Source organism: Colossoma macropomum, unplaced genomic scaffold (assembly GCF_904425465.1).
Source record: "Colossoma macropomum unplaced genomic scaffold, Colossoma_macropomum, whole genome shotgun sequence".
In the NCBI taxonomy this organism is placed as follows: Eukaryota; Metazoa; Chordata; class Actinopteri; order Characiformes; family Serrasalmidae; genus Colossoma; species Colossoma macropomum.
In genome coordinates this window covers 41,252,993-41,279,888 of record NW_023494803.1, presented here as the reverse complement: position 1 = coordinate 41,279,888, position 26,896 = coordinate 41,252,993, and the positions used below count along the sequence as shown (strand labels likewise).

At 42.8% G+C, this 26,896-nt stretch overlaps 1 protein-coding gene across 2 annotated transcripts in view; it reads right to left on the bottom strand.

Annotated features, from left to right (window-relative positions):
- Window positions 1-26,896, bottom strand: part of kif26ba (kinesin family member 26Ba) — a 126,404-nt gene that overhangs the window by 47,420 nt on the left and 52,088 nt on the right. For both annotated transcript variants that reach the window (XM_036593107.1, XM_036593108.1), the window contains exons 4-5: window positions 25,870-26,039; window positions 1,160-1,343 (exon numbers count right to left, since the gene is read on the bottom strand). In XM_036593107.1, the coding sequence (XP_036449000.1) occupies window positions 1,160-1,343; window positions 25,870-26,039 (354 nt within the window). The remainder of the gene's footprint in view (window positions 1-1,159; window positions 1,344-25,869; window positions 26,040-26,896) is intronic.

The window sequence follows — 26,896 nt, the reverse complement described above, 5'->3', positions numbered from 1 at the left end:
GTCTTGATCGAGTAGCTTGCTGTCGAGACTCTAGTGCAGAAAATAAGATTATTATTTTTAAAAATACATTTCTGTTGTCAGTATATGATACAGAGGACTGAACCTGTGATCGCTGTGGATGGTGATGTTCTGTGTTGCTGTGTTTGTTTGTGTTTATTTGATTTGCTCTGTTTTTAGATGCTGCTGTTTTGATTTCCTCAGACTTTCCTGTTTATTTCACTCAGTGAGCTCAGAGTGCAGACAGACAGACAGAGAAACAGAGTCATTACATACTCGATCAATACAGCCCACTGACACCACACGGCTGGCAGCACGGTGGACATTAGTGACCACAGAGCTAAAGAACAAGGTCAGGAAGCCTGAGAGTAACACTGAGAAAAACACTGAGAGCAACCACTACAGCATCTTCACCATTAAACATCATCATCATCATCATCATCACTCTCACTGTGGGCAACATCACTGTCACTGAACTAAACAAAAACAGTGCAGACTTAAACCTGTCAAAACAAAATATAAACTGAATGCAAATATATTTTATTAATTAATTTACTATATAAGTGCATAATTATGTTGTTGCATTTAAATAATTATTCAATGTAAACCAACTGTATAGCAAAATAACAGTAATAAATCTAGACTTTTAAGGGTTTTATTTATTAATAGATCACATTTCCCAAAAACAGACTTTAACCTTGTTCAAAAATCAGACTAGAAAATTCAGCAAAACTCTTTCTCAGCTCCTCTCAGTTTTCTGACCCAGCGCTTTAATGCCTCCATACTCCAGCCAATAAACCAACACCGTCTTATTCACATTCTCGAGGCCAAGATTGTGTCCATATGAACAGGTGTATGTGCAGGTATATGAATAAGTATATGTGCAGAGGTATATGTGTACATTTACAGCACTTGGCAGACACTCTTATCCAGAGACACTTACAATTTAATCATTTTACACAGGTAGGCAAAGGCAGTGTTAAGAGTCTGACCCAAGGACTCTTATTGGTATAGTGTAGTGTACTGAACCCCAGCCTACAGCATGGAAGGCAGAGGTGTTACCCACTACACTATACTAACCACTGTGTGTAGGTATATGTGCAGATATATACGCAGGTATATCAACAGGTATATGAGCAGGTACTGAGATACGTTTGCTCACCTTGCCCAGGCCGGGGTTGTCTCGGACCTTGCTGATGGCTCGGAGCAGGCAGGGCGGGGCTGGGGGTGGCGATACTTGCAGGATTCCACTGAAATTGGTGGGGAAGAGTGGAGGGTCACATGCCACAGGGGGCGCCGGACGCTGCTTCTTCTTCTTAGAGGAGAGGTTCAGCTTCTGAGCAGCTCTGTGGAGAAACATAATACCAAAATTTACATTAGAATGCTCACAGAACTTTCCAGCTCCATCCAAGCTCCGCCTCCTCATCATTAGTTTCACCTGCGCCTCATTATGTTATTGTTCAGTGTTTTGATGGTCCTCATAAACGTGTGAATTTCCGAGTGTCCTATGAGAGAGCTGCACTCCGACGGCTGACAAAATCATAGGCATAAAGTCATAAGTACAGAACTCAGGTTGGTTCTGTGAGCCAAATTTACCAGTTGTGCCGTATCAGCTGCCAGAACATCTAACATGATAAAACAATACACATGCTAGCAAACGATGGTCACTCACCTATGACTACTCATCTATGACCACCACTCATCTATGGCTACTCACCAGTGGTCATTACAATTGTGGACATTAACCTTTGGTCACTTACCAACAGCTGCTCACCTTTGGTTATGCACCTATGGCTACTCACCTATGGCCATTCACCTGTGGCCACTCACCCATGGTTACTCACATATAATCACTCAAGTATAGTACCTCATCTACAACCACTCACCTATGGTCATTCACCTGTGCATCACTTATGACCACTCACCTATGGCCAATCACCAATTTCCAGTTTATAAGCCTCGGCTAGTGCAGCCTAGCCTTGTCATTTGCATTGATTCCTAGTGTTCTCTTGTTTTTTTATTGTTCACTCATCTATATTCACTCACCCCTACACGCTCACCTATCTTTACTCACCTATATTTGCTCACCTAGTCACTCACCTCTAGTCACTCACCTATTGTCACGTACGTATAGTCACACATCTGTATTCACTCACCTATATTTGCTCACCTATAGTGATTCACCTATATTCACTCACCTATAGTCACTTACTTATAGTCACTCAATTATTAACTCACTTATACTCACTCATCTATATTTACTCACCTATAGTGATTCACCTATATTCACTCACCTCTAGTCACTCACCTATAGTGACTCACCTATAGTGACTCACCTGTATTCACTCACCTATATTCACTCACCTATAGTCACTCACCTATTGTCACTTACTTATAGTGACTCACCTATATTCACTCATTATATTCACTCACCTATAGTCACTCACCTATATTTACTCAGGTGAAATATGTACCTGACACACTGAGTCAATTAGACTAACCAGAAAAGTGCAGAAGCCAGAAACGGTCGATACGACTGAAGCTCCACTTCACACACCCCATCACAGAGTTTCAATTAGCTACGAAGAGCATCGATCAGTCGGGCTGAGTTCAGCTGAGCAAACACACATCAGTACAGACTCAATAGCAGCTCAGACGGCCGAACTGGACACCTTACAGGAAAACAGATTAAAGTACAGAAGCGTATCAGGGTTCTAGATGCTGCTACTGCTGTTAGCTGTGCTAATGTACTTTAGTCCATGTTTATAGGTAACAGTGAATCATACAGTGTCAGAAACCACATAATCAAGTCTGTTAGAGACACTGAACACAGGCTTTGAGATGATTTAGGCATGCTGGGTTAAGGGGGGTGGGGGGGGGGTATCTGGGTGAATATGATTCAAACTCTTGCCATCAACTGGGACGTCTTTTCCTTTAATGAAGCTGAAACAGAAAATTTGAATAAGAAACTGGCGAGTCAGAAACTTCAGCCTCGTTTCTCTTCATCACAGGTTTAGTCTTGGGCTAAATTAGCATATGAAAAGTGTCCTCTGCACTGAGAGTAGTTCAGTTGAATATGAAGGTAAAGTGAAGGTCCTGCTGAGCTCAGACGGAGCTACAAACCCCCAGAGATTTCAGCTCCGTACTGAGCCGTTTCAGTGCTGCTGCTCTGTGTGTGTCCCTGCGGAGTGCGTCCGTTCCTTCAGGGTGAGATCAGCAGCGTGTGTGTGTGTTTAAGGATGGAGCCTGAAGAAGATCTCTGAACACACACTCCCCATCAGAGATTGGGGGGGGGGACTGTTCAAAACCCATTTTTCCCCCCTAACTTTCAAAATTAGCTGTAAATTGTACTGTGAATGTGTAAACAGTGCAGGTCTAATGTTGCTGACCAGCTGTGTTAGAATGAAAACATGGACTGAAGTGCTGCTGTACCACAGATGTGCCACTATACCTCTTGGGCAGAGCCCTACACCTGTTTCCATGGTTACACTACATATATTTCTATCGTTACACCAAACCCGTTTCCACGGTTACACTACACCTATTTCCATAGTTTCACCCCATCAGTTTCAAGGGTTAAACTAAACCCATGTCCATAGTTATACTACATCCACCCATGGTCATGCTACATCTGTTTCCATGGTCACACGCTACATGGGTTTTCATGGTTATGCTACATGTGATATCATGGTTACATTACACATATTTCCATGGTTATTCTACACCTGTTACCATGGTTACACTACACGTATTACTAGTTACACTACATATATATTCATTGTTACACTACACCAATTTCCATGGTTATGCTATACTTGTTTCCATGGTTACGACATACCCATTTCATGCAGTTTCTGAACTATGCATTAGCTTAGCTAACACTAGTTAGCGTTAACACTAGTGTTAGCCATAAATCTATACAGAACTTGATGTTGTTGCTCCAAAGGTAAGACAGTGCCTGCAGCTAAAGTTGGCGAGCTAACAGCCACAGCAGGAGTTACAGCTAAATTAAAAATGGGTAAATATAAAAACGAGTCTGTGAATTTACGAAAATCTCGCTTTAGCAGTTTGTGGACACTGAGAACTTCTTTACAATGATTAAAGGTTAATAATGATTTAGTAAAAATAGTTGTTGATGCAGGACATTCATGCATGTTGCTTCAGTAAACTGTGCAAAATTAATTACTACCACACTTATTACTACACCTCCCTCTCTCTCTCTCTCTCTGTCTGTCTGTCTGTCTCTCTCTCTCTCTCTCTCTCTCTGTCTGTCTGTCTCCCTCTCTCTCTCTCTCTCTCTCTCTCTCTCTCTCTCTCGATGGTGTTTCTAAAGTTCGCTCTGAAGCTCTGAGTGTCTGTGTTTAAATTTAGCGATGTGTCCTACATAAATACTGTCACCTGCATCACTCTCACTCTCACACAGCACACACTTCTCACTCCTCACTATAAACCTGTCAGACACCGGAGAGAGAGAGAGAGAGAGAGAGAGAGAGAGAGAGGGAGAGGGAGAGAGAGAGAGAGAGAGAGGGAGAGGAGAGAGAGAGAGAGAGAGAGAGAGAGAGAGAGAGAGAGAGAGAGGGAGATTGACGTATGTGCTATTTTAAAGAGGTGTTAATGAAGGTTCTGTAAACAGAACCTTTAAACAAACAAGGTATTAAGAAAGAAATACAGCAACTCAACTCACATCCACACATACTGAATAATTCATAGTAAATAACTGATAATAATCATAATTCTGAGGTTTTAGTATAGAGAGCTCTCACCTGTCCATCATTTTAAAAGCCTCAGGAAGCCGAGCGTCCACACACACTCTAAACTCACTGTCCTCTACAGCACAGCACTAAACTCCACACAGCTCCACGAAACTCAACTAAACTCAACTAAACTCCAGTAAACTCCAAAAAAGTTTCAGTGTCCACAACGGAGAGTCCATAGTTATGCAGTGTCTCCTGAGGTTTGTTATTGAGGTTTAGCAGCAGAGTGAGTCCACTCCTCCATCTCCTCTCTCTGTCCCTCTCTCTTTCTCTCCCTCTGTCCCTCTCTCTGTCTCTCTCTGTCCCTCTTTCTCTCTCTCTCTCTCTCTCATGATTCCATTTGCTCCTCTCTTCTTCTTTTTTCTCTATTCCTCTCTCTCTTGCGCTCTGTTTACACTGCTTCACTACCTCTCCCTCGATCTCTCCCTCTGCATCCCCTTCCCTCCCCCTGTCTCTCTCTGTCTCTCTCTCTCTGTCTCTCTCTCTCATTATCACAGTGATGAGGACCTGGATGTCTAAATTGCTCATAATGAATCACCTCTGAAAACTCTTTTTAGTCATGACCATGTTTAATCTGGGAAATCTGCCCATTAGCATTAGCATTAGCATTAACATTGTCCATATTCATTTCTATTAGATTTTCAGTTATTTTCTTTACAGTCTGTTTATTATTTAGTTAGATATCACAGGACCTGGAGAGAGTTATTAGCGTTAGCATTAGCTCTATGAGGTACATGTCCGCTGTCTGAGGACTTCCAGCAATAATATTTGAGCCAATAACATGAGTCATAAATTTCACAGAGAAATGACGTGTAATCAGTTCTGATTGGCTGATAGCAGCATCTTTAACTCAGTGATGATGACAACAGCTGAGCTGTGTCACTCTGCGCTGCTGCATGAGCAAAGAAAAATAAACTGCTTTTAGTGACCCTGTCAGTCTAATATAACAAAGAGAGCCTGAAACGTGGTTCAAAAAGTAGAATTAGAAAAAAGAAATGTGGAAGTTTATGAAGAAACAGGATGTTAAGATCCAGGCAGGATTCATACTGTCTGGCCACTAAGGCCAGCTGAGTTTACCCAGCCCCAAACCAAACCCCACCTGCCTGTTAAAACCCACCCACCTCTAAAAACCCAGCCCTCAGCCAAACTCCACCCCCACCAGACCCCACCCACCTCTAAAAACCTAGCCCCAAACCAAACTCCACTCTATCAGACCCCACCCACCTCTAAAAACCCAGCCCCAAACCAAACTCCACTCTATCAGACCCCACCCACCTATGAAAACCCCACCCCATCCAAACTCCACCCTCACAATCTGGATTGAGTTTTTCAGACCTCACCTACCTCAGAGAACCCAATCCCTAGCCAATCCAACCTGCCTGTTAAAGCCCACCCCCCAAACCTTACCCCCTCTAAAAATCCAGCCCTCAGCCAAACTCTGCCTCATTAGACCCCACCCACCACTAAAACCCAGATACCAGCCAAACTCCACCCACCTGTCAAAAGTAGGGCTGACAGTTCAATTTATTCTTCCATAAAGCCAAAATATTGTTTTATTTTTTTCACACTGTATAAACATTTAAACGAACTGAATCCAAACTAAATGAGTCCACAGCAGCGACAGCTCCAGTGACAGAAGACTGGCCGTCTTTCACAAATGAATCTTTATATATTTATGCTGTCAGTATTTACCATTAACAGCGTATCACTTTCTTTTTCATCCTTTTTCACCTAAAATAAAGTAAATCTAAATAAACTGCTACAGCAGTAACTGCAGCCTCAGTGAGCACCGCCGCGACGCTGCGTCTGCCTGAGGCTGAATTCGGATAGCTGTAGTGAGGTCAGAGCTGCACTCAGAACTTTCTTAAAAATAACTCGCTTTTTCAAACACTCGCCTGTCTGACAGCTCCGGGGTCGTGTTTGGGTTCCGCGCTGGAGGAGGAACATTTTAACACCTCATCACTTCATCTTCATCTCCGACACACAGAGTCACTACTGACTCACAAACGATTCATTACTTTCACATGGATCTTCTGAGTGAATCAGCTGAACTGATTCAGCTCCCTGAAAGATTCACTGTGTTCAGCAAACGCAGCCAATATAGCAAAGACAGCAAAGACAGCCTGTAACGATTAAAGAGGATTAAATTACTGCAGTGATCCACTGTAGGTCTTACATTACAGTGGTTTTACCACAGTTAAGGGGTGTTAATAAGCACAGTGGATGCCAGTATTCCACAATCTCATTAATACTAGTCGCAATAAACAATTTCTCTGCCAAAATCTCTGTCAGTGGGCTAGGGTTGCCAAGCAACACAATAACGTGCGTTAATACAGAATTCAGCTGAAGTGTACAGTAGACATGTACAAAGTACAAAACACTTTGTTTGCCAAATACTGCAGTTTGGCAAAAATGAAAGCTCTAACTTTCACTTCTTTCAATACACTGTATACATTATATTTTACCTGCATTTGAAGAGTTTTGATACTGTATTGATAAAAAAGTAAACAAAAAAGAACTCTAGTGTGAGGTATTGTCTTTGTACATCTTATATTTTAGAACGGCTGACAGTGGGCCTCAACCAATCAGATTTTAGAACCAGAACTTTCTGTTTTACATGATCTCTAGTCAAAGAAACTTCAACCAATCGTAGCTTACAGAATTAGCTCGCTTTATCTCATTGTGCTGCTGGATCTATCAAAACTATGAGTTTGCAAATGAACAAGCGAGCAACATTCCAGGGGATGCAAATGGAATCAACTGTAGCTACATTAGCTCTAAACCGCAGTTTGAGCGTTTGTCCATCACCTACTAGCCTCCTGAAAACTAGCTAACATTGTGTAGAATGACAACCAGAAGCTGCTGAGTTGTGATTTCATTAACGTGTTAAAACGGGATGTTTTAATTTAACTGAGTTACATCAACTTTCAAAAAGATTCTTTGTTAAAATGCTAGGCTGATATTATGCTATGCTAACATTATGCTAGGCTAGCAGTACTGTCAGAGTAAACATATATAAACTCAAATTCACACAGAGCATAAAATGTATTTGCTGAGTGTCTATAAGCCACAGCACGAATGAACGTAGAGGCTAATCTGAGGAAGTTCTCAAATTCTGCATGAGTTATTCTGAAATGTAGCCTCATTAGCGTTTAGCTACGATTTCAAACTATGTACACACACACACACACACACACACACACACACACACACACACACACAGGTTTTAATTGGTCAGCACTGTGTCCATATGCTGCAGGACTACTGAGGAGCAGCTTCAGACAGAGCGAGGCTGGATAAGTCAGCAGTTCACTACACTAACGACGAAATCCAGCCAAACCATTTCTATTAGGACTCATTAATGAGAGTTTTAGGGGATGAAAGTTTGGCTGAAGGACTTCCTGCCCCCCCCACAAACCATCACCACAGCTTACAGCCAATTTAACACTAATTTACATCCGCAGAAGAAGAGCTGGACAGAGAGACGCTTCCCACTGCACTCGTTTAATCACTCACTCGCTAACAGCGTCACATTCAGTCCGTGTTTATAGAAAACAGAGTCACACAGAGTCAGAAACAACATAATCAGGACTATCAGAGATACTGAACACCTCCACACGCGCTGAGATGATTGAGACATGCAGTTGGCATCATGCTAAAATTTGAGTGACGCCATAAAAGGACCACTTTTGGAACCACTGAAGAACCATGTTTTTAAAAGATTTAGATTTAGATACGCAGATGATACAACACACAGACCTGAAGACCCTTATAAAGAAGGCTAAACAACAGAGTGAAGAGAGACTCAGTATGAAGGAGACTGACATTATGACAATAAAGACCACTAACTTCTCCACTGATGGAGAAGATGTGGAGATGGTGGACGCTTTAGTTACTTAGACCAATCATTAACAACAAAGGATCCATCAAGAAATACGACACAGATCAGCTCTCAGCAGAACGAGGATGAAGGAGCTTGAAAAGATCTTCAAACTCTACAAACAAAGATCAGAACTGTCCAGGCTGTGGTTCTCTGTGGTTCCTTATGGATGTGAAAGCAGGACAGTAAACAAGCAGGACAGGAAAAATACAGAGGCCTTAGAACTTTGGTGTTGAGACTTTTGAGAACCTCAAATGGCAAAGAAAACAAACTAACAGATCCTGGATAAAATCAAACCTCACCTCACTCAGAGCCCAGAGAACCGAACTGAGGCTCTTAGTTTGGACAGATTAGGAAACGAAACAGTTCATTGTGAGAGTCCGTTATTCTCTGAAGAGCTGAAGGTAAAAGAGGACGAGCAGCTACAAGATGGAGGGAGACGATCAGAGGAATCATGACGCAGCCATTCAGAAGCCTGAAGACCCAAACAGAACACAGGACATTCTGGAGGAACACTGTCCACACGGTCAGCAGGAGTCAGAAACGACTTGATGGCACAGAGTTTTTTCTGTAAATAAACAGCTTTAAAAGGGCATTAAAGGGTCAGAGTGATGATAAAAACAGTCTGGTCTGTGATTTAACTCTGAGACGACTTCACTAATTCATTAAACCAGTATCTGTTTGTTGTTCCTCAGCGGCGCCTGCTCCAACTCCGGCTGATCGCATTTCAGTTCAGTTTTTCAGTTCAGTAATCACACCAGTACGGCTGTGTGTGTGTGTGTGTGTGTGTGTGTGGGTGTGTGGGTGTGGGTGTGTGTGTGTGGAGGCTGGATGACATGCAGAATCTGGAGTGGAGCTCGTTTCTGTATAAATGACATTGATTTGTTTGAAGGTGCTGATAAAACAAAAACCATTCAGCCTCACCAGATCACTAATCAAACCACAAACAAACCACAAACGAAACACAAACGAGCCACACCCCTGCCACTTCCTGCCTCCCTCTGCTGAACTGCGCTGATGTTCACCTCCTGGTCAGCAGCTCTGTGGTGAGCAGACGGACCTGCTGTGTGTGGAAACGTCCTGCTCTCCTCACCACACGCACCACCTTAAATACTCTATAAGACACTCTGCTGCAGCAGCTCACGGAGGAGAAATGGACTTCAGCTGATATTAATGTAGCAGCTCTGTTTTTGCACAGAGAACAGCAAAAAAATGAACAGACAGATTTAAAAATATATTACAGTGTTATAATGTAATAGCAAGAACGTTGCATTTGGAGTTGAAACATTGGGAACATGGAGTTCTTTTTTTTCCAAAGAGGGAACACATTATCCCTGACAATGCAGGACACTGGGACATGTATGACTCTGGGAATATACTATTCTGGGAATATATCAACCTGGTAATATAGGATCCTGGGAATATATTACACTGTGAATACAGAACACTGGGAATACACTACCCTGGGAATATAGGACCCTAGCAATATACCAGACTGGGAATATAGGACCCTGGGAATGTACTCTCCTGGGAATACAGAACCCTGTAAACATATGGTTTTTCCTAGACATTAAAATGAGGAAATGTAGGTCTGTGGAAACACAGGGACCCTCAGTAAAGCTGTGCTTTCTCAGTGACAACAACCTTAGCAACGAGCTCACGTTCAGGTGCTCAGAGTAGCAAAGTGTTCAATAATCTACACACACACTGAACACACACGAGCAAAACTGCCCATTTTACAGTCGTTAAAACAGAAAATCAGCATTTCACTGAACTGTTAGTCTGTTTGTTTTTCTGTTTTTCTATGATTAAACATCACAAACACCCGAACAGTGATTTCAGTCTTCAGATACTGACACCTCAAACGTTTCCCTGAGCCCTGGAGAGCCCTGCACATCCCTGCGCAGCGTTTCTCATCCTATCTCATAGTTTTCCAGCAGAAACTCCTGAGATCTCTGTGTTGATTGTCTTTCCTCTGAGTGAATCTGTGGGTTCAGCTGCTCTCATTAAAAACGCGTCCAAGCAGCCGAGACACACAGAGCGGACGCGGTAATGAGGAAACGCGGACTTGGTAAAGGATGTGGGAGCGTCTGAGCGTGCTGACCATCAGGACGCTGATATGCTTCTGTCTGGTTCAGTTGAACTTCTCCAGCAACCACTTAACACAACGTCCAGGGTCAAAGGATTATGGGAATCGTAGGCAGAGGGCACAGCCTCGGCACAGAGAGCTACGACCACATTCAATTAACTCACAGTGCGGAGGGGGAGAGGGCGAGAGAGCCGTGAACCAGACAGAGAGAGAGAGAGAGAGAGAGAGAGAGAGAGAGAGAGAGAGCGCATGGCTGCAGTGCTAATGAAATTAAGCAGGAGCAGAGCGGCGCCTCCTGATCAGAGCTGCACTGACTTCTTTACCAACATTAGACATTCCACAATTAACAACTCCTCTAATTATGAGAAATGACCGAATGTTTTACAGAATCTCAGTGTTCTTATTTATGTTTATTCACAGTATTCATGGACGAGCGGATTAAAGAAAAATGTTGGATAGTGGAGAAGCAGCGAGTGCAGACAGGTGTGCTGCATGATCCAATTAAGCAGTTAAAGTCCTACTACACTGAGTGGGAGATATAAAATGCTAAACAGGCCCAGCTGAGCTGATTTTGGATTAAGATGATTAAGAAGAAAAGATCTAATTCTGTGAACACACTGCAGAGCAGATCAGACTTTTACTTCTGAGTTTTTCAATTTAACCCTCTGGGTCCACAAACTCACCCACACGTCAGATTCTCTGTCTCTGTATCTGTGTCTTTGTGATGATCCAGCTCAAAAATCCTGAATCTGTAGAGTCGCCCTTTCCATTCCATCTTATCTCGAGATCATACGAGACTCACATCCGGAGTTATGAGCCTATGAAGAGGGGCTGAGATACACGTCATCTGCCTCTCACCGTGTGGAACTGGTGGACTCGTGTGTCCGTCTACATTCTGTGTGAAACTGACCGATGGACACTCAGGAAATCACTAAGGACTGACCATCACGCCGGAAACCCTTCATTCTTCATTCAGTCCACATCGGAGACTCATGTGAAACGGCGTGCAGAGAGTTTACAGCTGCTGAAGCTGCTGCAGCGGTTTTGGAAAGTAGTGATGAAGATAACGGAGCATTTAGATATGAATCATATGAGGATCATGATTTATGAAGAGCCTTTAGAGGAGAGTTTAAGAAGAGATGAACAGATCGAGAGAGAGTGACCTCAGACCACAGAGGGTTAACCAAATCTGATTTGCATGGTCAGAATCTTATTGCCTTTGCTTGCACATCCCTATCAGTTACCACAGTAACAGTGCATGCGTGAGCACAGGTGAGGGAGGGGCAGCCACAACTTGGTTGCATTTATGAGTTTAGATGCTGATGTGTTATTAATGACCACAACTAGCTAATGGAACGGTCACACTGTATTTCACAATATGAACAGAACGACAGTGCAGACTGGCCTGAAATAGACCACGCTTTCTGAAAGGCTAGTAATATTCAGCTCAAACCTTTACTGAAGCATAAAAAATGTAAAAATATACCATACAAAGTAAAAATGTGCTCCAAAGTGTCTGTTAAAAGCTACAACTCTACCTGTTAGAACATGTGAACACACCACTGACTTTGACGACTGCACCCCAAATGAGCATCAAATATGAAATCCAGAAATCGATGAACTGATTTGAAATGAATTGATTTGAATCAAAATGCTGTAAATCATATGTTAGGTCCATCACAGTCACCAGATCTGAACCCAGTTGAACACCTATGGGAGATTTTGGAAGGAGGTTCTCCACCACCATCGACACTACACCAACTGAGGGAGCATGTTTAGGAAGGACAGCGTTCCGTCCCTCCAGAACGGATCAAGAGATGTAGAGTCCATGACAAAATACATTAAAGCGCGATCCTGAAACTTTAGCTGATGATTAACTGCCACTGAAATAACTGAAGGAAACTGATCCCTAAAACGTCTCAGTTGCTTTATATCTCCTTTATTTCCATGTATTTATCTCAAACCAACAGACTAAATCAGGAAACTCACCCAGTTCATGTTCATTCGTTTGTGAAAGCCAACAACCGGGGAATAACTGTGACCAGACGAACCTGTAATAACAGGGACAGGCTTAATAAAGAGGCACTTCATGTTGTTTTTTTCCTTTAATTTCTGTATCTATAATTGCACATTTTATGTATTATACACATTCCTCTTATTATTATTAGTCTTCTTGTAGGTTTGCACCATTTAATAACTTCAAGCAGAACTGTTCTCATTTGTTTTCATTTCTTTTTTTACATTTCTTGTTTTATTACAGGCTCTGCTGTTTTATGGCTTTTTAATATTCTCGAACTGAAAGTGTAACATTCTCATAAGCTCAAAGTCTCGGCAATGCAAATGTAGCATCATTATTCCTGCTAATAAAGCATGCTGAGCTGAATTTAAGAGCACAGAGAGAGAGAGAGAGAGAGAGAGAGAGAGAGAGAGAGAGAGAGAGAGGGAGAGCAAGAGAGAGAGCGAGAGAGAGAGCTAGAGGGAGAGCTAGAGAGAGAGCTAGAGAGAGAGCGAGAGAGAGAGCTAGAGGGAGAGCTAGAGAGAGAGCGAGAGAGAGACCTAGAGAGAGAGTGAGAGAGGGAGGGAGGTCTCATTGTGTCAGAGCTCTGGTCTTCGCTGTGCTGTACCGGTGGTCTCCGGTTCTGATGCTGATGTACACGATGATGTGCTGATTATCTGCATTACTGCGGTTCTCGTCACTCCACCTCGTCACTCACAGTTAGATCAGTCAGAGCCGGACTTAATAAACTCGGTCAGCGTCTGGGTGTCTGAGTGTTAGACTCTATTACTCCACAGTCTCAGGGTCAGACAGGACAGTGAGGCTGACCGGTCTAATCTCGCTAATTAGCCGTAGGGAGAATAAACGTCAGCATTTCAGACGTGACAGTTCGGTAGAATGAAGAGATCTGAGTGGTGCAGAGTTTTTCCAGATAATTAGCCACCCTGCTGAAAATCCCAACACTGACCGGCATGGAATTCCAGTCTGGTTTATTCGGGTCTGGTGCTGGTTTAGCTGCTTGACCAGCATCCCAGTAAGCAAAACACAACACATGCTGGTTTCGTTGGTGACCATGCCGGCCATGCTGGTCTGTACTGGTTTTCTAGCAGGGTGGCTCTCTGTAGGGTGACATTCCAAACTCCTCAAAAAGGCTGGAGCCGGAGCACAGGAGCGGTGTGGAGTGGGAGACGAGCAGCTTTTCAGACAGTCAGAGCGTCAGTGTTCTCTCTTGCTCTGATACCCAAGGTGCAAAATACAGGGGCCCTGGGGGATCTGGGACCCCTTAATTAACCTCTTGGACCCCCTAAATGTCTCAAAATCAAATTCTGGGGGTCCCTAAAAATAAACCGATTATAAAGTTCTACTCACTGTTAGAAAAACAGACCCTCAAATCCAGATTCAGTGAAGCTGATTGTTTATCTGCTTCCCCCACAATCAGCTTCTGTCTCTGGTGTTCTTAACTAACTAGAGCTGCAGCACTGCTCTGCCTCAGGGTGGCGCTGTAGCAGACTGGTTCACCCAGTTGGTCCTTCATAGCCTAGAAACTGTAACTCTGCCCGGATTCCTCTGAAAAACTTTACAATGAGCTGCAGCAGATCTGTAAATCTGAAAACTCGCCCAGTTTCCCAAGAGTTTGGAGTGAAGAGTGACTGTTCCTCATTTCTCACACTGAGGACAGAAGAGGAGACGAGGAAGATCTCAGTTACTGTGAGGAAGAGCGCAGAACCGCACTAGAACAGAGACTCTACAGAAGAGGAGACGAGGAAGATCTCAGTTACTGTGAGGAAGAGCGCAGAACCGCACTAGAACAGAGACTCTACAGAAGAGGAGACGAGGAAGATCTCAGTTACTGTGAGGAAGAGCGCAGAACCGCACTAGAACAGAGACTCTACAGAAGAACAGCTGATAAAACAAACATTTACTGACACTGAATCATCAGCGCCACTATGGAGAGAGTTAGCACACAGACAACACGGGACCCCCGATACCAGGGGGGATTCACACACTGCTGATATCTTTCCATCCCACGAGCCAGACAGTCCTTTTTCCATACTGTCTGCCTCTGTGACTCTACAGCTCAAGTGACTCGAGTGCTGCTGCAGTGACTCTACAGCTCACACACGTCGGCTGTTCATACACAGCGCCTGCGCTGCGGAGCTGATCAGCAGGGCTACAGACTGGACAGCACAACATCCACAGACATCACACAGTCAGACTCACGTCGTCCGTTTTGCTGAGAATGATACAGAAGGTGGTGCTTCTGATTGGGTCGTCACTTCAAGTAAAAAGCCTGTGTAGCTCAGAATATTTAACCAGTTTTTCATTAAAAAATGGCCATAAATTATATAATTAATGAAATAAAGCGTGTAGCATCTCCAAACACTCAATACATAAAATAGGTATCATAAGAATGGATCATAAGCAGCAGACATGGAGCGGGTTTCTCTGACGTGTGAGGGAGGAGCGGGAAACAGAAAACCCGGAGCGGAGCTGGAGAGGAGTGATTACAGAAACGCTTTGAGTGAGGAGCAGAAACATCTGCCTCTCACTCACACTCTGCACTGAGCCACCTACACTCTCAATAGCAGAACCCTTTTGGTGCTATTTAGAACCACATACAATACATTCTCCACCAATCTGAAGAACATCTGGGTTATATGTGTGTTCTGGTTGTGTTCAGGTTGTGTTAACGCTGATGAAGATACTCCGAGCGTCAATCCTGCCGTTTAGGCTGCTCAGTCAGGCGGTTCAGGGGGTCACAGTGTGAAAACAGGGGCAGAAAGTTCAAAGGTCAGACACTGTGAGAGGTACGGGGTCACCTTACTGTTTTAAGAGGTGCAGCAGAGATAATGGAGAATTGGGGGAGGGGGGGGTTGATGAAGGAAGATATCAGAGAACCCCCATCTCATGATCACACTATGACGTCTGAGAGAGAGAGATACATTTTACTGTTCTTCTATCTGATTCTTGTCATAATTACTTTTCTATTAAATTAAATGAAGCGTTCTTCTACTCGGCTCTAAACGTTTTTTCCCGTTCCTTTTTGATGATGCTTTGGCAAAACTGTAACTGAATATGGAGACAGAGAGAGAGAGAGACAGAGAGAGAGAGAGAGAGAGAGAGAGAGAGCCTGCGTTAAGATGATGCAGCTGAGTGAAGGAGTCTGCTGTCCAGGCCTGTAAGGGCCATCGGCTGACCCCTGACTCAGAGCACAGCAGAGAGGGCAAAACCCTCACTCTAATAACAGTTATATGTTATGTTATATGCTATTTTATATGTTGTGCTATATGCTGTACGCTATGTTAGATGTTATGCTATGTTAGGTTTTCCACTAAAAGCAGCTTTATATCCTACAGCAGGTGAGGATTCCTCTGCAGATCTTTGTGGATCTGAAAGACGTTGAGCAGAAAAGCTCCACTCGTCACGTATCAGTGAGAAACAGACGAGTTCGTCTCGCTGCACTGTCCGAAATAAAGATGCTGCGCAGCTACATTTAACCTTCATCAGAGTCCAAACAGTGTAAATGTCCCTTCAAACTACAACAGAGGTTTGAAGATCCAACTGTGCACCTTAATGAAGTTTTTCCCACAGATTCCAACCTTTAAACAGAACAATGAAATAAACAGGCTGGATGTGTGGAGTCACTACAACTCAGAGCATATAACAGCAGAAAATGACGGGACAGTTCCGTTCCCCTCTCACAGGAAATGATAGATGTCAGAAAGTCCAACAGGCCATTCCAAGAAGTCTGTCTGACCCATAATAGGCATATCTGTATATTTCGTAATATATATTGATGATGATATATTCATATTTTGTCAGTGTGTATGAAATTTATTTGTGTTTATTTGTTTATTATTTGTATTCTCTAATGTGTATTTACATTAAAAAGGTATACTCAACTAATAAAGTGGTTCTGATTCTAACAGAACATGCTGCGGTCGTGACCTCTGGCCCATAAAACAGTCCCGTCCTGTTTCAGACAGACGGAGGAGAATGGAGGGCAGGTGTGCTGCTCCTCTATAAACCCACCGCTCTCTCAGATTTACAGCCTCTTCCTCTCCGTCAGCTCCAGCAGGGCGACAGACCATAAATCACTCTCAGCGTCTCTTCTCCACACAGTGCAGCACTGCACTCACACGGAAACGTCTAGAACCTCCTCCTCATTAAGGTGTTCTCTTTAAGGCTACAAGCTTTTCTTCCAGAATTCTGAATGTTAAACTAGCTCTGTGTGTCCAAGCTGCTGACCAATCACACCACAGAACACCTGCCAGCACACAAACACAAAAACAAGAATCTGCTCTCACAGTCAGTATAAGAACATTCAATGTTTGCATCTTATGATCTTCTAATAATGAACCTCCTCACTTTCTCTTTAAACTCAGCCCTCAGCTCTGAGTACAGCCTGAACATCTACAGCACAGGACAAAAACATTATTAACATCAGACACAGGAAAGATGTACAAACGGATCTTAACATGACAAAAAGATGATGAGGATTAACTGACTATGACTGCATTGGGAATCCCTGCAAACCCTCACAAACCCAATAAAACCCCACTGAACCCTTGCAACCCTCTGCTAACCCCACAAAACGCCACTGAACCCCTGTAAACCCCAACAAACCCATGCAGACCTTTGTGGACCTCTGCAGACCCCTGTGATTCTCACTGAACCCCACAGAACCCTTGCAGCTCCCTATGAACCTCACTGAACCCTTGCAGCTCCCTATGAACCCCACAGAACCCCACAGAACTCTTGCAGACCCCTATGAACCCCACTGAGCCCCACAGAACCCTGGCAGACCCCTACGAACCCCATCAAACCCTGCTAAACCCCACCGAGACAAACAGTTCTGAGAGGATGTAGTTTTCATTTTTCAGATTTCTCCTTTACTCATAATCCACCTTTTCCACTTCATTTAAGTAAAATTTTCTTTTTTGCATTTTTTTTTATTTCTATCTTTTCCATCCAGTTTTTTATACACATTTTCAAAACGTGCAAAAACACGTGGTTGAAAAACCCACAACAGTATCAATACAGAGAGTGAAAAATCTGGCCTTTCCCCCAGAAATGCCCAACAGTCAGAGCTCAGCACTGCAGAACCAGCAGAACATTCTGGAACAAACTGCTGATGGTGATGGACAGTCTGTGTTGTGTTGATGTTAAACTGCCTTAATTGTATGATATTTTTAAAAAATCTAGGTGCTTCTTCACTGGAGGCCTGCAGTAAAGATCACTCGGTCAGTGATTTAGCGTCCAGCAGAGCCCTAAATCACTCAGAGGGGCTCTTAACCTCTGAGTGATCCGGACCGTACGGAAATATTTACAGCGTCTGAGCCGAGCAGATACAGTACGGTGCTCCGGTTTGGATTTACAGCACAAGTTCAGTCTAACAATTCATACAGCAGACGGGCTGAACGGTGTTTCTCATAACTGTTTATCTGTCCTGCTGAACTGAAGGTGCTGCTAAAGAAAACTGAATATCCAGCGCCGTCAAACGGCTTCACTGGGAATGTTTAGCAGCTGCTTTCCGTCAAAGATCATCAGGTTAATACTAATAAAACCATCACACAGTCGGACGTATTTCAGCAGATACGCCAGGTTAGCTTTATGTTATTAGCTTTTACAGAAATACTTCATTTCTCTTGCACTGCTTATTAGACAACACAGTAAGCTCCTCCCACTCAGTCTGATTGGTTGAACAGTGTAATGCCAGTGTTGATATACCAGATAACGTCGTTCATTGTTACTATTTTTGTTTTTCTATTCCTGCATTATTCCACTGCCCACCTGCTGCCGACTAACAGTGCAGTGCAATGCTGGAACTACTTTTTTGGCGGAGGAAACTGCCAACGTGAAAACACGTTAGAAACACTGGGCCTAGTTCTCCTGTATCTTCATAAGTGTGCTCTTAAGTGTGTTCTTGAGAAAGATCCTAAGAAAAAGTCATGACGTGTTCTTAAAGCGCAGAACTGTTCTCACCTTTGTGCTCTCTTAACAATGTTTACTATCCGGTGTCGACCAGAGGAGGATGGGTTCCCCTTCTGAGTCTTGGTTCCTCTCAAGGTTTCTTCCTGTTTCCCTAGGGAGTTTTTCCTTGCCACTGTCGCCTCTGGCGACGCTCATGGGGGCTCGGACCCGGATTTCTTTTCTTTGCAATGCTCATTTCCTTGTAAAGCTGCTTTGTGACAACACCGGTTGTAAAAAGCGCTATATAAATAAACTTTACTACTTACTTACTACTCTTGAGTGTGTGTAGATTCTGTTCTTACCTGAGAACAAATCCCACATACGAGTCTTCGTCAAAACTGCGTAAGTGGGTTTAAGAAGAAACTTCCTCTTCAGAACGGTTGGTAGACGAGGCCCAGTGATTTGGGATTTTCTTTGCTTGATCTTTTTCTTGACTTTGTGAAACTGTATGAAGAACCCTGGAGGTTCAGTGTTAATCACTGTGATACCCACCATAACGCACTCCTTCACCTGCTCTGCTGATCAAGCGCAAAACTTCCTGAAACTCAGCCAGAACTGCTGCAACCAGCTCAACTGAAGCAGCCCATTAAACTCTGACCACCACAAACAATATCATTCCAACCAGCTAATTTCAATTGGTCCTTATACACGCTCAGAAATAAAGGTGCTAATCTGTCACTGGGTCAGTTCCCCTCTTGTCACTGGGGTGGAACCCTCAAGGCTCCATCTCAGTACCTTTAGTCAGGGAACATAACTGAACCATAATCCACTGAAATGATATGTTCTAAGCTGTACTGACTCCACACACCCCGTCTCGTCTCCAGGCTTTTATTTTACTGTTCTGTTTAAAACATTCGGTTATGAAAAGGTACAAATACGAACTTTTCACCTGGAAAAACTTATTTAAGGTTCACAATCAGACCTTAAAACCACTGTTGGAGCTTTGAGGGAACATTTACACTGTTTGTACCTTGATGAACGAAAAATGTTCCTGAACAGAACCTTTATTTCTAACAGTGTAGAAGAAAATAAAACTCATGTTTGCTAGTTTTTGTCATGTGAGCCCACAAACCAACATGGGATTACAGAATAATAACACATGAGTAATTTACCTAGTTAGTCCAGCTAGCTTGCTAAATACTCAGCTAACGTTAGCATGCTAGGTGCCTGTTAGCTTGCTGTGGCCAGATTATTCATTTTTCTCTGTACTGACATGCAAATAGAACAAAGACACCAATGCTGGCTAAACAACACACCGCAAATAATTATACACAGACAGAACAACATCCCTGCTGAAAACAACAGAGAAACCATTAAGTGTGTCTGTTGGTTCCTGATGGTTTTGTAATGTGTTTTGCCTTTTTTAATGGGTTGATATCACAGTGTAAAGGATCCTAATGGTTTAACAGGAGACCAGCGACTGATTCTAAATACATTTGATGGCATTCTAATGGGACCTAAAGGTGTTCTACAGGAAACTAGTGATCTCTATTGCAAACCAATTCCCATTAGAAAGCAAAACCATTAGCAGGGAAGCTACATGAAAAACACTAATACTAACTAATCTTGCTGTGTACTGGGATGATTAAGGGTGATGCAGGCGTCTTTGGTAATATTTTTAATTGTGAGAGTCAAATTTCATAGAAATCATACTGAATGCAGCTCTCAGTCTGCATAAAAGCTTCACTACAGTCAGCCTTACAGGAGGAATTTATTCTGATTAGCTTAGCATGAAACCCACTAAACAGACCAGCACGCGCAATAAGGCTAATTTACAATAAATGATATAATACAGCGAAAACATCAGTGTGTGAAAGATTAAGGATTTCAGATTGAAGCGCAAATTAAACTGCTGTGCAGAACTTTCTGACTGAGGTCTGTAATCTGGTGATGAACGCTGGGCTGGTAGTTTGGGGAAAGGCTCGTTCTCTGTGTTGTAGCTGCAGATAAATCACGGCCGCTGTGTTTCTGGAAGCAGAGAAATTGGAAAGACAATCAGCTCCATCAGCTCCATCAGAGGAGATAAGCGAGACGATTTGAACTTCACACAGAGCAGCAGAGCTCACTGTTCACTGACAATCCACACAGCCTGAACTGTACTATACAAAATCACCACCAACTGTCTCACCTTCACTGTGTCTGTATGTCTCTCACCCACTCGCTCCATCTCTGCACAGTGGAACAGCGCCAGAGCTGCTTTAACGTTCAGGAACGCTCTGAGGACGTCAGCACACACATCAGTGCTGTGGAGGAGCGTCAGCACACGGCCTGAGAGTCTTCAGCAGACTGACAGAGGTCAGTGTTCCAGAGCTGACCAGTGCAGCGTTCGACAGTGAGGGGAACTCAAGTGGACACTCGCAAGTTTGGATTTAAGGATATATAAGGAGGTATATATCAGTTTATACACACTGTATCAGGTTATATACACTAAATATCAGTTTATAAACAATCTTTATCAAGTTATATCAGTTTATATACAGCCTGCATCAGGTTATACTCAGTATACACCAGTTTGCATAAAGTCTGGGACAGGTTATATACAGTGTATATCTGGTACTATGAAGCATATACCATTTATATACAGTCTGTGTCAGGTTATATACACTATATATCAGTCTATATACAGTCTGTATCAGGTTAGAAACACTATATACCAGTTTGTATATAGTCTGTGTCAGATTATATACAGTATATATCAGTTTATATACAGTCTGTATCAGGTTATATACACTATAAGCCAGTTTGTATACAGTCTGTGACAGATTATATACAGTATATATCAGTTTATATACAGTCTGTATCAGGTTATATACTATATATATCTGTTTCAGTACTTAATCGCCTTATGAGTCGTTGCTTAACTGAGAGGATTTTGTTTTAGTTCTGCTCTGCTAATATACATTCATACACGTAACTTTCAGTCTCGATATAAAATGACAGCTGTGGAGTATAAATCAGATTACACAGTATATATCTTCTCATACACAGTATGAATCTGTTTAGATACAGTTTATATCAGTTTAGAAACAGTATGTAGCTGCATGTATATAGTGTGAATCAGTTGATATACAGTGTATATAAATTTTTATACTTTACATTTCAGATTATATGCAGAGTTTATTGTAGGGTATATACAGTACAAATTTACTTACACACAGTGTATATCAGTCGATATACAGTATGTGAGTGTGAGTGTGTGTGTGGAGGATGAAGTGATGGGCTTCACCGCTGCAGCTACAGTTATAAATAAAACTCAGTGATTTATGAGGCTCTCCCAGCAGTGCAGCTTTCACCAGCACACCATCCATCCTCCTCCAACATCACCATCACCCTCACAGCATCAGCACCATCGTCCTCACAGCATCAGCACCATCATCCCCGCAGCATCAACACCATCATCCTCCTCCGACATCATCATCACCCTCACAGCATCAGCACCATTGTCCTCACAGCATCAGCACCATCATCCTCCTCCAACATCATCATCACCCTCACAGCATCAGCACCATCATCCTCACACCATCAGTACCATCATCCTCACAGTATCAGCTCCATCAACCTCCTCCAACATCAGCATCATCCACACAGAATAAGTATAATTATCATCCTCACTGCATTATCATCATCATCCCCACAACATCAGCACCATCATCCTCACACCATCAGTACCATCATCCTCACAGCATCAGCACCATCATCATCCTTACAGAATCAGCACCATCATCCTCACACCATCAGCACCATCAGCATCCTCACAGCATCAGCACCATCATCCTCACAGCATCAGTACCATCATCCTCACAGCTTCAGCTCCATCATCCTCTCAGCATCAGCTCCATCATCCTCACAGCATCAGCTCCATCATCCTCTCAGCATCAGCTCCATCATCATCCTCACAGCATCAGCGCCATCATCCTCGCAACATCAGCACCATCATCCTCACACCATCAGCACCATCATCCTCACACCATCAGTACCATCATCCTCACAGCATCAGCTCCATCATCATCCTCACAGCATCAGCTCCATCATCATCCTCACAGCATCAGCACCTGCTTTACTTGATTTTACTTAATTTTTAATTTACTTTTTGGTTTGTTTTAGCTATGTCTTAGCTATTGTTTTTACTTTTTTACTTTTGTACTTTTATCTCTTTACTTTTTATCATTCTTTTTATTCTTTCTATTTCGTTTATTAGTGTTCTTTTTATTTATTTTATTATCATCAATTTATTGTCTTACATCTATTTCTTTTATTTCATTAATTTATGTTTTTATTTATTTTATCCTTATCTGCTCTGTTACTTGATAAGTTGCTATATTGTAATTTTAATCATTTATTGATTTAACAGTTTATGGGTATCTTCTTATTAATCTTCTTATTATTACGTTTTACTTTTGTGGTTTTTATTATTTAATTATAGCATTTGATTTTTTTTTTTTTTACTGTACAACTTCTCAACCCCTGTTTCCTGTATTCCCTCAATGTATTCTGAGTTTAAATAAAGGTTGATTGATTGACTGATTGATCATCCTCACAGCATCAGCACCATCATCATCCTCACATCAGCACCATCATCTGTTACATCATCAGCACCATCATCATCACAGCATCAGCTCCATCATCCTCACAGCATCATCTCCATCATCCTCACAGCATCAGCTCCATCATCCTCACAGCATCAGCTCCATCATCCTCACAGCATCATCTCCATCATCCTCACACCATCAGCTCCATCATCCTCACAGCCTCATCTCCATCATCCTCACACCATCAGCTCCATCATCCTCACAGCATCAGCTCCATCATCCTCACAGCATCATCTCCATCATCATCCTCACAGCATCATCTCCATCATCCTCACAGCATCATCTCCATCATCCTCACACCATCAGCACCATCATCCTCACAGCATCAGCACCATCATCCTCACATCAGCTCCATCATCCTCACAGCATCAGCACCATCATCCTCACAGCATCAGCACCATCATCCTCACAGCATCAGCTCCATCATCCTCACAGCATCAGCTCCATCATCCTCACAGCATCAGCACCATCATCCTCACGGCATCAGCACCATCATCTGTTACAGCATCAGCTCCATCATCCTCACAGCATCAGCACCATCATCCTCAGATCAGCACCATCACCCTCACAGCATCAGCTCCATCATCCTCACAGCATCAGCACCATCATCCTCAGATCAGCACCATCACCCTCACAGCATCAGCTCCATCATCCTCACGGCATCAGCACCATCATCTGTTACATCATCAATTAGGTTGTTTCTACTTTAGTGACATGGTGACCTTCAGAAAGGTCATAAAGCTCGTTAAGCTCATAAAGGTCAAAGCCATTAAGATCAAAACAACAACTTTCTGAATCAGCATTCATTTTGCCACAGGGAGCTAAACATGATGAACATGGTGTGAAATACATTTTCAAAAAATCCACTACATAATGACACAAAACAAATGTCTAAAAAATAGGTTAAAATTGCTTTGTAGCATCCAGTACTGACAACCAAATACCCAATCCACTACCAGCTTCAGTGGGGGACTCCCATGGTGGTCAGTGGAATTTCTGTGGAGGGCAATGCCACACCAGACCCCCAAAACAAAGAAAACACACAAAATGACCAACACACGGTATGAGCAGCAGAAACAGAGAGCAGTCAGAGTGTAGCTGAGGGGAGTCCTGCACTTCACTGAGAGCAGAGAAATCATTACAGCGTATAAAATTCACTTTAAACCCTCTGCTGTCTCGTCCGGTCACTCTTTTCTCCTCTGCAATATCACAGAGTCCCCCAAAGCCAGACTGCACGTTACTCACTCAGAGCCCGAACAACGAGACTCAGAGCCAACATCAGGACGAACACTGAATCATCATCATCACCGTCATCATCTTCATCTTCACTGCTCTGTCTGCGTTCCAGCACACATCACTCCAAACCCACAGCTCCAGGGAACACTTGCCTTACACGCAGCTTTACGAACACTTAAAGAAGACTGAGGTGATAATTCGGTGAAATATCAAATCATCATTACCTCAAATGTGCTCAATCAGGCAAGACGTGTTTTAGCACTGGAGCTAATGTAGCTAACGAATAGTGGAAGCTTTTACCCCCCCAGTTAGCATCATGCCTGAATCATCACTCACCTCAAAGCATGTGGAGTTGTTCAGTAATCTCTATAATAAACAATAATAAAATTTATTTATTAATTAAAATTATTAATATTATAATAATAAAAAATAAACTTGATTACGTGGTTTCTGACACTCTAAAGTCCTGTTGGTGGTCATCTTTAGCAGAGGAGGTTGGTGATGTAATATGTGTGTGATTTGATTGGCTGATTCATACCCGGATCCAAACATCATCGCGTGGATGTTTACGTCAGCACTTGCTGCCAAAAATAAACCCAAACCACAACACTGGACGCCATCATGGTGGTGCATATTCAGAGCGTACGGGAGAGAATTCACACCGAACCGTGTCACTAATGTCCTTCCATTAAAGCCGCTTTTGGTTGAAGTGCTGTGAAAGGGAAACTTAGACACTGTGGCACAACAGCACTGAAGTCACACTGCCTTGAGAGAGGAACGTTTGACATATTTCATTTTCCTTCTTGTAATTCAGCCACTGCCAAAAACGTTCTAGATATCAGCAGCCGTGTCTCGAACGTGAGGATTAAGGAACTGGGTCAAATCGAGCTCCATTTTAACTGTTACTCTCGTCTTCAGGTCACAAAAAAAGAAAAAATGTGAGTGGCAGGTTTGTTGTTACATCTCTGTGATGCTGATTGGAGCAGGGCGGCTGTTACTGAGGAGCTCTGAGTTCAGCCTGTTACAGGAGGAAGTTCACTCTGGATTTATTACTGATCAGACTGTAAAAACACAGACATTACAGATTCATACTGGGTTAAAATCACAGATTTCATCAGTAATCACTCAGATTACAGCAGCTCCCCAGATTAAACTAATCCAGCTAAAACAGGCTTAACCCACACTGTTATCTATGAATATGGATTAAAGTACATTAGCATAGCTAAACACTGTACACAGTGCTAACTGGTGGGCTTCCACTGTTTGTTAGCTTTGTAGCTGCAGTGCTAAAACTAAAAATATTCAGACACAGACGAATCGATTTAAAACACAGAGTGAAAACTCGAGGATCTGACCTGGCGAAGAACGAGGCAGCGGCGGAGGTTCCACTGGAGGGCGCTGTGGTGGGCGGGGCGGGTGGTGTAGGAGCAGGGCCGCCGTGGGCCGCCGGACGTTCGGTGTTAAAGCGGTTCAGCGCAGCTTCGGTCAAACCCTCCCGGTTCCCCTCCGGCACCATTGGAGAACCCTGAACACAGAGCAACAGTACAGTCGGAACATAAACACAGCCTGACTGGACATTATTGATTATTAGCAATACTAACATGTTCAGGAGATTCACAGTACCAGACAAACGAGAACAGCAGAGTCAGAACAGCACAAAACAAAGAGCTTCGAGGAAAACGTCACCAAAACTGCATTTTTGATAAGCTAAGTGGAAAAAGTGACCAATAAAGATGGTGGATAAAATTCATATCAAAGTCTGTCCACTCTGTGGCTTCTAATACAACTGCTATCTCACAAGCATTTGTTTTTCAGTCGAGGTTGCCAGATTGGGACTGGACTGTTAATGGTCAGTGATCTGTTCAGCAGAGCCTATAAAGGTAAACAGGTTTTAAAAAGTTTAAAATGAGATAAAATGTATAAGAGAAATAGTTTTGCTTCTTTTATTGCTTGAATTTTGACAGCAGTCTAAAAATGATGTAAAAAGCTTTTGGTTCTTCACTCCACATTTCACACTGAGAGGCCCCTGGCAGCCAGAGGCCCCTGGACACTGGCTGGAATGGCCCAGTCAGTAATCCATCCTCGATAACAGAAGTAGACTGAATTTGTTGTGTTTTGCATTGATTTACCAAACGACTAGCCAGCTGTAGGGCCACTCGATTGTGGCAAAAATCATAATCACGATTAATTTGGTCAATAATGAGATCACAATTATTTAACTGATCACTCACTGACTTTAGAGACATCACACATCTACTGAAATGAAAAAAGATCTAGAGAAAATAAGAGCAGCACTGCGATCAGAATGTGACACGTTCATCACTTTATCTCGTCTTGTTTTCATAATCGTTAGAATCCAAAATTATAACTGAAAATAAAATA